Source organism: Podarcis raffonei, chromosome 13 (genome assembly GCF_027172205.1).
Source record: "Podarcis raffonei isolate rPodRaf1 chromosome 13, rPodRaf1.pri, whole genome shotgun sequence".
In the NCBI taxonomy this organism is placed as follows: Eukaryota; Metazoa; Chordata; class Lepidosauria; order Squamata; family Lacertidae; genus Podarcis; species Podarcis raffonei.
In genome coordinates this window covers 39,046,621-39,056,382 of record NC_070614.1, presented here as the reverse complement: position 1 = coordinate 39,056,382, position 9,762 = coordinate 39,046,621, and the positions used below count along the sequence as shown (strand labels likewise).

At 50.4% G+C, this 9,762-nt stretch overlaps 1 protein-coding gene across 2 annotated transcripts; it reads left to right on the top strand.

The window, feature by feature from the left end:
- The first annotated feature begins 790 nt into the window (after positions 1-790).
- Positions 791-9,185, top strand: CCDC106 (coiled-coil domain containing 106). 2 transcript variants are annotated; one of them, XM_053361590.1, is made up of 7 exons: positions 791-1,128; positions 3,702-3,777; positions 4,532-4,634; positions 4,939-5,061; positions 5,915-6,091; positions 6,661-6,861; positions 8,616-9,185. In XM_053361590.1, the coding sequence occupies exons 3-7, from the start codon at positions 4,568-4,570 to the stop codon at positions 9,026-9,028; spliced, it is 981 nt and encodes a 326-aa protein (XP_053217565.1). In that variant the 5' UTR covers positions 791-1,128; positions 3,702-3,777; positions 4,532-4,567; the 3' UTR covers positions 9,029-9,185. The 2 variants fall into 2 exon arrangements, with proteins under 2 accessions (XP_053217565.1, XP_053217566.1); XM_053361591.1 differs by lacking the exon at positions 791-1,128 and adding an exon at positions 1,419-1,742.
- Positions 9,186-9,762: the final 577 nt, after the last annotated feature.

Below are 9,762 nucleotides of genomic sequence, written 5' to 3'. Positions count from 1 at the left end.
ACATGGGCCCATAATTCCACTCATAAAAAGAGGGGATATTTCTAGTTGTAAAAATGTAGTCCACACACTTTGATGTTACATCTCTCTAGCAATTTCATGCCTCACCATGTCCATCAGCTGGCTCTGCCCTGGCTGCCTTAGATGCCACCTTATGGCCCTCCCAAGTACCATTAGGTACTTTCCCACCAGCCCCCTGATTTGCCAGGCATCACTCCTTAGTTCCCAGGCTCCTCTTGCTGTCACAGGACTTGAATTTTAGGCCAAGCTGCACTACCTGCAAGTCAAAGATGTGACTTTCCTGAAAACTGGCTCAAAATGTTTGGTTATTAATGTGAGATAAAACAGGGTAACAGCAAGGGCACAGCTGGGGGGGCAATTGCCCCCCTAAATCAAGTAAAAAAATAAAAATCCTTAAGTAACTGAGGTTCCCCCCCCCATAAAACCTGTCCCCGCTAACATAAATCCTGGCTACACCCATGTGTAACAGCAACTGTGGTGTGGGGAAGGCTCTTGGCACATACTTAGAGGTCCTGTCATCCTTGGTACTTAACGTTTTCCAAGGCTGGACCATGGCAGCATGGTAGACTGAGCAACCTCTGAGGCTTACAGAAAGTACTACACGTGGTAGAAAAAAATACTGGATTTGTAAGCAAGGCCAATTGTGATTTGCGTGTTTGATTGCTGGTTAGAGGGCCAGAAGAGTTGGGAGGGCCTTGTGGAGGCAATTCCCTCTACTTAGCCTCAACATTTTCTCCCGGAGGCTGTTTCACAGGTGCACGTGCTTCACTTGATTTCTGGCAAGCTGGGCAGCTCGAACAGATTCCTGTGCAAAGTATTGCGCTTGTTAGGAGACATCCGCGGCGTGCATCTGTGCTGCTAGATCCGTGATGGCTCATTTAGACGTTCAAGCCTGCCTTCCAGGAACGAAGGGATTGCTGTGAATTATTAGATTATTTTTTTGCCTCCAGCTGGCGACGTGCCCCCCCCCACTTCAAAGCTGTCTCGCTCCTCCTACTCCCTTTTCCTCGCCACCTCCTCTAGCTGCACTTTACAGACGCTCCCCTGCTCAGCTGCAGCCCGGAGCTGTTGTTTGGGACGCTCCGGCGTGGATGCGGTTGCAAGAGTAAGGTAAGAACTGCGTGTCCTGGCAGAAGCGGGGGGTTGTGAGAGATAGTCTCGGTCCCTCACACACCTTGACTTGATCCTTGCCCATCGCTAGCCCCGCTGCTGGTTCTCTGGAGATCTGACCCCCCAAGCATCCCGTGCGTAATGCTCTCCAAGTCTCGGGGCGCAGCGCCGAGGGCGCACGGGGGTCCTTTGGAGTCTCCAAAGTCTTGGCGCGGGCGTCGCCACCACCGACATTTGGGGACGGGGAGGGAGGAATCCTTCATCACAGGGCAGCAGCCGGGGCCATTTTGGAGTGGTGGTGGTGGGCTCTGATTTTCTTTGCCAAAGGCCCGATTTGATGGGGGTAGCGGGTGGGGCGGAGAGGGAGGGTTACAGACCCCGCTCCATTCTAGGCAATTCCTTGACGTCGTCTCGAGCCGGCCTGCTGTAGGGAGTTTGCGTGGGAGAAGCTTGTATCTGGTTACTAGCGAGATTCTAGTAGGATGCAGGGAAACGGGAGGAGGAGGAGGAGGAGGAGAGAGAGGCCTTGCTGTGGCCAGTTGGTTTGGAGTCGGAGAGAAGGCGAGCAAGTCTGGGCATCATTGAAGGACCAAGTAATGGCAATGAGGAAACGGGTAGGTGGGCAAAGGTCAATGACTGGCGGGGAAGGAAGGCAAATGCCATGCAGGTGTTAACTGTGGGGCCTGGATAGGCGGTGATAGTCACCTGTAGGACTCCAAGAGGTGGCTCAGACCAAGATCTTTTGAGGCTGAGACAGCTGCACCTCAGGATCTCAAGAGGTGTGCCCCCAAATGCATTGCAATGTCCCAGAGGGTGCAAGGAGGGACACAACACCCTGGTTGCTTCCCTGGCACCCCTAAGAATATTGTGACTTCCCTTCTCTCCACTGGTTGAGTTACTTGTCCGTTGGCTTTTGCTTCATATTTTGGTTTCCAGAAGCTGAACTTTTTGGGTTTTAGTGACAAGGAGGGGGAGGGGCCAAGCCAAGGAATAGAGAACTGGAGCCTGCAAGTAGCAACTAGGCTTTATTCACCTGTATTGATGACCTACTTTGGCAAACCCCCATGTGCATGTGTACACACACACACACACACACACACACACACACACAGGCTGGGAGCCTCAATGGAGCTCCTCTGGAGGCTTCACCTGGTCCAAAAAACAACAACAAAAAAAACAACAGTTAGCCACCTCCCTGCCCCCCACCGCCCCCGTAGCTATGGATCTGAGCAATGCATTTATTAAAACATATAGCTCAGTTGGTAGAACATGAGACTTTAAATCTCAGGGTCGTGGGTTTGAGCCCCACTTTGGGCAAAAAGATCCCTGCCTTGCAGTGGGTTGGACCAGATGACTCTTGCTGTCCCTGCCAACTCTACAGTTCTATGATTCTATTCTATATTTATGCCACTTCTTTCCATGGAAATATGAAACTCAAGGCAGCTTGCAACGGATTCATCTTTCTATCTATCGATAACTGGGTGTATTGCCAGTTGCACATTTTAATCCATTTGGGAAAATGCTGTAGCAAATGCAATAATATATCAACATACAGAAAGGATTGCAACATCCAGTGTTTTTTTTTATTAGTAATTGGTTATTCAACTGCATTAAAAAAAAAGTAAGCTGCATCAGTGCAATACATAGAGAATGCACTCTGCAGTGTTGGGAGCCGGTTAAGAGTCTAGCTCCTGAAATATTGGGGGCTGGATCTGATAAGAGATTGGATCCCATCCCTATATAATGGTCTGTTATTAACAGATGTGCATTGTATTATTGACTGAGGTTGGACAAGAGAGGTGTGTATGTGCATTTGTGCAAGTTAGTGGCAGCATGGGAACTGAACTGGATGGAAGTGGGGTTCTATCTCTCCCCCATCCCCCAACTTCCACCCACATACAATCCATTAACTTTGCAGGCATAGCTAAGCTACAAGAAAATGTGGTTTCCAGCCCTAAACAATTTTTGTACTTGTGTCCAAGTCTAGTTTGTGTGTGGGTCCCTCTTAGACACATCCCCACCACCCCTTAAGGATTGTTGCACATAACACTTCAGGGAGCTTGAGCAGGGTCTCCTCTGACACTTTTAGATACTTCAAAGGGAGTCGGGGGGGGGGGGCGGGGAGGAGGCAATGACCTCCAATGGTTTGCTCTGTTCCAATTCTAGAGAACCAGAGAATGAGTGTGAGCATGTGCACTCATGACTCGATTGAAACATCAAGGAGTAACTTGCATAAATGAATGGAGCCACCACAGATATAGCACCATCAGAGACTGAATTTTCACTGCAACTCTGGGTGACGGATGCTTGAGTAATCAAGGGATGTGATGTACACGCATGTGAAAGCGGAATCCATGAGTTTCACCTGGGTTGAGAGAGAAAAAAAGTTTATCTGAGCAAGAGAGCTGGCCTTACAACCCCTGTGCCTTTACAGGACTGCTGGAAGCAACTGCTTTGGGGATCACCTCCTATTTCATAGTGGGCATCGCTCCACTGCAGTGCCCCTGCCTTCCTTTGTTGCTGTGGGATCTCCTGGCCTAACCTATTAATTTCCCTGTCTTGCCTCTGTCCAGGTGTTTGGAGCTATTTCCTAAGTGGGCAGGTAGCTGTGTGGAAGATCTTGGATCCCCAAGTGTCACCCTGGCTCAGGTAGATATCCTCTTGGAAACAGTGCAAGATAGGGGGTACCTGGGAACTTTTTTGACCTGGTGAGTCAGATCTTCATATCCCTGCAGCCTATAGGTCAACTTTGACAAGTGGGCAGGGCCACCCATCTGTCAGTCAACTGATGTCATTACAGTGCCAAGTAACCTATCAAAATGGATCGTTGGGGTGGGGTGGGACGGCTTCTGGGGGGATTTGGTAAGGCAGCACCCAGCAGGATGGGAACCTCTTCCTCCCCATCATGATGTAGACCCTAGTTTGTTGTCAGGTATTCTCAGTGTTTTTTTCTGGGGGAATGCAGGGGTACACATACCCCTAAACATTTTGTGAATCTTTGTACTTTTGTCCATTCACTGTATTTATTTCCCCCAATTTGAACTATAAAATGGTGATTTTCTTAAGTCAAAATGAGAGTACCCCTAAACATTTTTTTAGAAAAAAAGCACTGGGTATTCAAATATGTTTTAGGAAGAGCTACACCTTATCCCCGCCCCCCCATCCTGCTGTTAATGTGCATTATTGGAATTATACATTTATAGAATGGGAGGACATACCTGAAAGACTGTAATTCAGTGTTCTCTGAAAAGAGCAAAAATTTTCAAAAAAGGGGGCTCCTTGGCTGGGGATTCTTGTCAGGGTACAAGGGGAGGCTGCTTTGGAGTTCACTCATTAGGAAAATCTAGGGGAGACAGAATATCAGGCAGATCTGCCCAGTTAGATCACCTCTCCTGCTCTCTAGGTTAGCAGCATCCGTCCCACCTGGGGAGGGAGGACAATGACTGAAAGTAACCACCATCACCAACGGGCAACTAGGGGACGTCGTGGATCGGGAGCAAAGCCAGGTCAGTGTATGTCTGATGGGAGAGGGGTGGGTTTCAAAGGCCCTGAGGGTGGGAGACGGGTGAAACTGCTCCCCTCCTAGTAGTGGGCCAAATTGATTGGATTTAGGTTCCATCCTGGATAGCTCAGTTGATGGGAAAATGTGTGCCATTGATTTCAGTGGGAACTTAGCTCAAAGTCACGTCTGGTAATATTTTTGTCTGCCTTGAAACTGTTGATCTTACAAAAGGGGGGATGAGTATTCTTAGGCTCTTACATTTGTTTCCCTGCCTCCCCCCGCAATTCCCCTACTGTTGATATTTACAGTGAAGGAAGACAATGAAGCTTATAAAATAGCCGTACCTTTGGACGAGCCGCACCAAATGGAATCGCAGACTCAGACTCAGCAACAGTTGTATTATGGTCTGAGCCCTCCTCAGAATTTTGATGGTGAGAAACAATACCCCCACTTCCTGACAGTAATATATGAATGAATACCCTTTAACTATGTGCTGGATCTCGTTGGGTGACTCGGAACCCAAAGAACCCTGGTTTTTTTGCCATTCCTCAAGTAAATATGCACCTGCTGTCGCTTCCACAATCATGACACTTCTAGAAAGTGATGCCGCCATTTCAGAAATCACAGCAGAAAAAGTGGTGTTTGTGGAGTGTAGGTGTGTGCAGGTTCTTCACTGCAACATTTTGTTGTAGACACCACTTGCTTTCCAGTTCCTATTGCAGAGCTCAGCAGCTGTTGTCGTCTACAACCAAACATTTTGAATTTTTTTAAGAAGGTGAAACTTAAATGGGACTAGAGAATGATTGGGAGTGGGGAGAGAAATCAATTAGTGTATGTGTTAATTTGCTCCTGCTGAAAATCAAAGTACAGTACTTAATTCGTTCTGGAGATCCATTCTTAGCCTGAAACTGTTCTTAACCTGAGGTACCACTTTAGCTAATGGGGCTTCCTGCTGCTGCCATGCCACCGCCGCGTGATTTCTGTTCTCATCCTGAAGCAAAGTTCTTAACCCAAGGTACTATTTCTGGGTTAGTGGAGTCTGTAACCTGAGGCGTCTGTAACCCGAGGTACCACTGTATTAGATGCAAAGAAGGCTATGGCTTCAATAAGGCAGGTGCAAACCTCCCTTGCCTCGTTTGCTTCTCACAGGAAGGGCGAGAAGGGTTAGGAAAGGTTTTTGGGCAGAGTTGGGTGCAGGACCTTTGGGTGTTTGAAGAGAAGTGGGGAAGCAAGTAATTGTGAGCAAGTCGAACTTCCGCCGTGACGTGACTGTGCTGCCCTCAGAGGCACCGGAGATGCCAGCTCCCTCATTGACCCTGGTGACCAGCATGAGGACTCAGCTGCACATGGCCCTGGAGAGGAACTCCTGGCTGCAGAAGCGAATCGAGGACCTGGAGGAAGAACGGGACTTCCTGCGCTGCCAGCTAGACAAGTTCATCTCCTGCGCCCGTCTGGATACTGGTAACTTGAGAACTCTCGAGTTCTCCGGAGGCTGAGTGGGTGGGTGGATGGTGCTTTGCTGGGAGGGGGCGCCTTTCGGATTCTCTTGGGAGGAAGGGCCAGGGGAATGTCAGCCAAGGCACCTTGGTAGGACGCAGTGCTATTTTTCTAGAAAAAGAACTCACCACAAACCCCTCCCTGGTTCTCTTAGAATGGCAATGGCATCCACCTGAGAGACGCCTGAACTGAGTTCCAGTTGGAGGTCCCTGTGTTAGAGAGTCAAGGGCTGTGTTTTTTTGAGGGTTCTCTGATTTGAGGAGCTTGAATCTAGCTGTGCTATGGCGCGCTTCTGTCTCCCTCCCTCTCTGTCTGATGCAGGTCCAGACAGAGTGGGGGGGGGGCATATGGGCCACTTGGCCCCCTCGGTCAGCATATTCACAATCGCAGGGGATGCACTGGGGCGAACGTGGAGGCGCAAAGGCGTCTAGGCCCAGACAGAGGGGGCCCCGCATTATCTACCTGGTCTGGGCCTCTGCCTGGCTCTGCAAGGCCCTGGTCTGATGCTTCCTGCCCTTTCCCCTCCGCCCTAGATGAGCACTGCCGCAGCAAGCAGCTCCCACGGCGGTCCGAGGTGTCTGACAGCCGGAACGGGGATATGACAGACGATGACAGTATGGGCTCCTGGATGAGTGCCGGCCCCGAGGAAGGAGGCTCCGCAGAGCACAAGAAGCAAAAAGGAGGGGTCAACAGGCGGCGCTTTGCGAAGCCCAAAGTCCGCGAGAGGCAGAGAGGTGAGTGGCAATGGGGGGGTGTCAAAGTAAGGGACCACCGTTTCAGCCTACAGAGCTGAAGGCAGAGGGTCCCCGCCCACTTCCATGGCAGAAATGGGAAAGCTCTTACTCGCTTCTGTGAGCAGAGACTGGCGGTCTTAAGACTTGAATGTCTTTAAAAAAACCAACCTATTACACATTAAAATAATAGATCACCATACAGAAAAGAGATGTTCTTCCAGGTGACAGGTATGAACAGAGCTTATTCCAGCATAAAATCATCATTGCCCTTCTGTATAAGAATTCATTACAATTTCCTCCACCAACAGACAAAATTATCCCACTTCTGTGCCCCCATTTAGCAGTCCCACTGGCTCAGGGACAGCGATGACCAGGCTATTGCTGGACCTAGGCATCCCCTGTAGGCATGGATTCAGCCCCGCCCCCACGCTCACCAACCAACTCAGAATGCGGTGCTCAAAAGGGGAGGAAGGAAAGCTCACAAAGTTCACAGCCCATCTAGGACGAAGGTTCGAGACCCACCTGAGGAGTGGAAGAGACTTTTGCTGAGGAAAGGGGCCAGGACAGAAACGGTGGTAGCCATAGCCATATATTGGCGGCGGCCATAACCTCCAGTGGTTCACTCCATAGTGACAGGATTGGGAAGAAGATGATGGAGGTGGAAGCATCACCAGAGGGAAATAGGGGAGGGAAGTGCCCCTGGAATACCTCCCCTCCCTGCAAAGGAATTATATTAGGAACAAGAGAAAGGGAGCTTCTGGGACTCCAGCCCACTGAGTCATAGCAGCAAGACAAGTTATGGGGAATTTTGTTTCCTCAGCTCACAAAACTTGTCATAGACACCAGGGCTGCAGGAGGAGCCCTGGCCAGGTATCAGGCAGCATCCCTTGAGATGGGGGTTCTGTGTTTCAAATTGAGGAAACGGCAGTGTGCGTTAGGTCCCCACTCCCAGGCCCTGCTGATCCTCCTGGGAGCAGTTCTGCATGGACTAGTCGCCTGGCTGGCCCTGCCATGCCTTCTGACCCAGCCTTTCCCCCTGGCAACCCAAGGGAGGTGAGGAGAGGAATCCTGACCTTTGGAGAAACAGGAATGCCTCTTGAAACGCTGGCCTGTGACTCACCCACCCCTCTAGGTTTTCCCTCACAAAAGCATCAAGTCTTGATAAATTGCTGCGATAATATGTTCTCTCTTTCTTTTTCTTCATTTCTTGTTCATTTATCACATTTCTCCACCCTCCTCTCCCGTTGTCCTAATCCTCCACCACTCTTTCCCCCCCTTGCTGTTGCAAACCAACTGGCTGGCCTGCCACGCACGATCGCTTGCTTCCATTTTTCTCCTCCACCTCTTCTTTCTCTCACCTTCCATCCTTTATCTCTGCATATCCTCCTTTTCTTATCTATGGATGCTGCTCCTCAATGTTCAACGCCTGCATTACCTGCTTGTTTTACTTACTGTTTTTTTGCTTGGTCCCTGGGCTGTTCCCTTTCCTTCCCCCTTCCCTGATTCTGGTATATTTGACTCTTAATTTATCCCGCCTTCAATTTCTGCTTCCATCGGGTCACTGCCTCCTTCTGTCTGTCCTTCCCATTTCCTGCGATTTCTGCCTCTCGCCACTCTCGGGTGTTTTCACGAGTGGCCATGATTCCCCATTTCTCCTCCTCAACCCTTTCTCGTGTTCTTTCCCCCCACGCTCCTGTCTATGGGTCGCTGCTGGGGCCCTCTCCTCTGAACCCAACCCCCCGCCCCCGGTGCAGTCAAAGATGTGGATGGGGTGCTGTGCCGCTACAAGAAGATCCTGTACACTTTCCAGAAGCTGCAAAGCATGAGCCGGGCCTTTGAGCACCACCGTGTGGACCGTAACACTGTGGCCTTGACCACGCCCATTGCTGAGCTCCTCATCGTGGCCCCTGAAAAGGTGGCAGAGGTGGGGGAATTTGACTCGTCCAAGGAGCGCCTGCTGGAGTATTCCCGCCGGTGCTTCATGGCTCTGGACGATGAGACTCTCAAGAAGGTCCAGGCGCTCAAGAAAAGCAAACTCCTCCTGCCCATCACCTACCGCTTCAAGCGGAAAACGGACACCCCCGGTCCGGCGGCCAGCAATTCCTTACCCTCACCCACTACCCCACCCAAACCCCCTCCGCCCCTTGCTGACTGCTTTAAGCGATGATTCCCCCTCCTGGCTTTGCCTGAACCCACTTTGACAGCCCTCCAGTCTCTTATTTCCGTCTAGTTATTGAGGAAGCTCCCACTGTGCTCCCCTGGGGCTCTTCCTTGTCAGCCCCCTTCACCCTTTCCCGCAGTTTCTAGTGCTAAAGTCAAGTTCTGCCTTTGTAAGGCTTTTATCCTGGCACAATCATCTCTTTGGGAAGCATCATCTGACCAGGCGCTCCCGTTTATATGTCAGCTGGTTAAAGCCTACTGAGAGATGAACTGGATTAAATTCACTCCATTTGCTTCCATCTTAAGAACTGGCAAAATGACTGCCCAGTGGGAGTAGCAGGGGAGCAGGTTAGTGGGACAGAGTACATCCCATGCGTAGGTAAGGTGCTGTGGTGGAGAGGTTGCTTCAGACTGGCTGTGCAGGTACAGTAACACCAATAGGACCGCCAAGGCATTCATCAGAGACGGTGTCTGCTGCCTTGCAAATAAGCTATGAGGTGACACATTTTTCTTACACAACACTCCCCTTATTTGTGGCACGTCAGCAGCCCCAAAGGGCTGAATAAACATTGGCAGAAATTTCCCTGCCTTGTTGCTCGGAGGCCAGTTGTGTTTGCCGTAGGTAAGTGTGTGTGTTTGCGAGCTTGTTTTAACAGCTCCAGAACTTGGGGCAGGGATGCTCAAGATGGCTCGGCCTTCCCCTGAAGACAATGCCTGTCTCCTTAAGAAGTTAGCATAGAC

Excerpts from the sequence above, each read along its gene's own strand:
- CCDC106 (XM_053361590.1), top strand. The coding sequence starts at position 4,568 with ATGACTGAAAGTAACCACCATCACCAACGGGCAACTAGGGGACGTCGT. Across the intron at positions 4,635-4,938 it reads TGGATCGGGAGCAAAGCCAG|TGAAGGAAGACAATGAAGCT; the intron begins GTCAGTGTATGT and ends TGATATTTACAG. Across the intron at positions 6,862-8,615 it reads AGTCCGCGAGAGGCAGAGAG|TCAAAGATGTGGATGGGGTG; the intron begins GTGAGTGGCAAT and ends CCCCCGGTGCAG.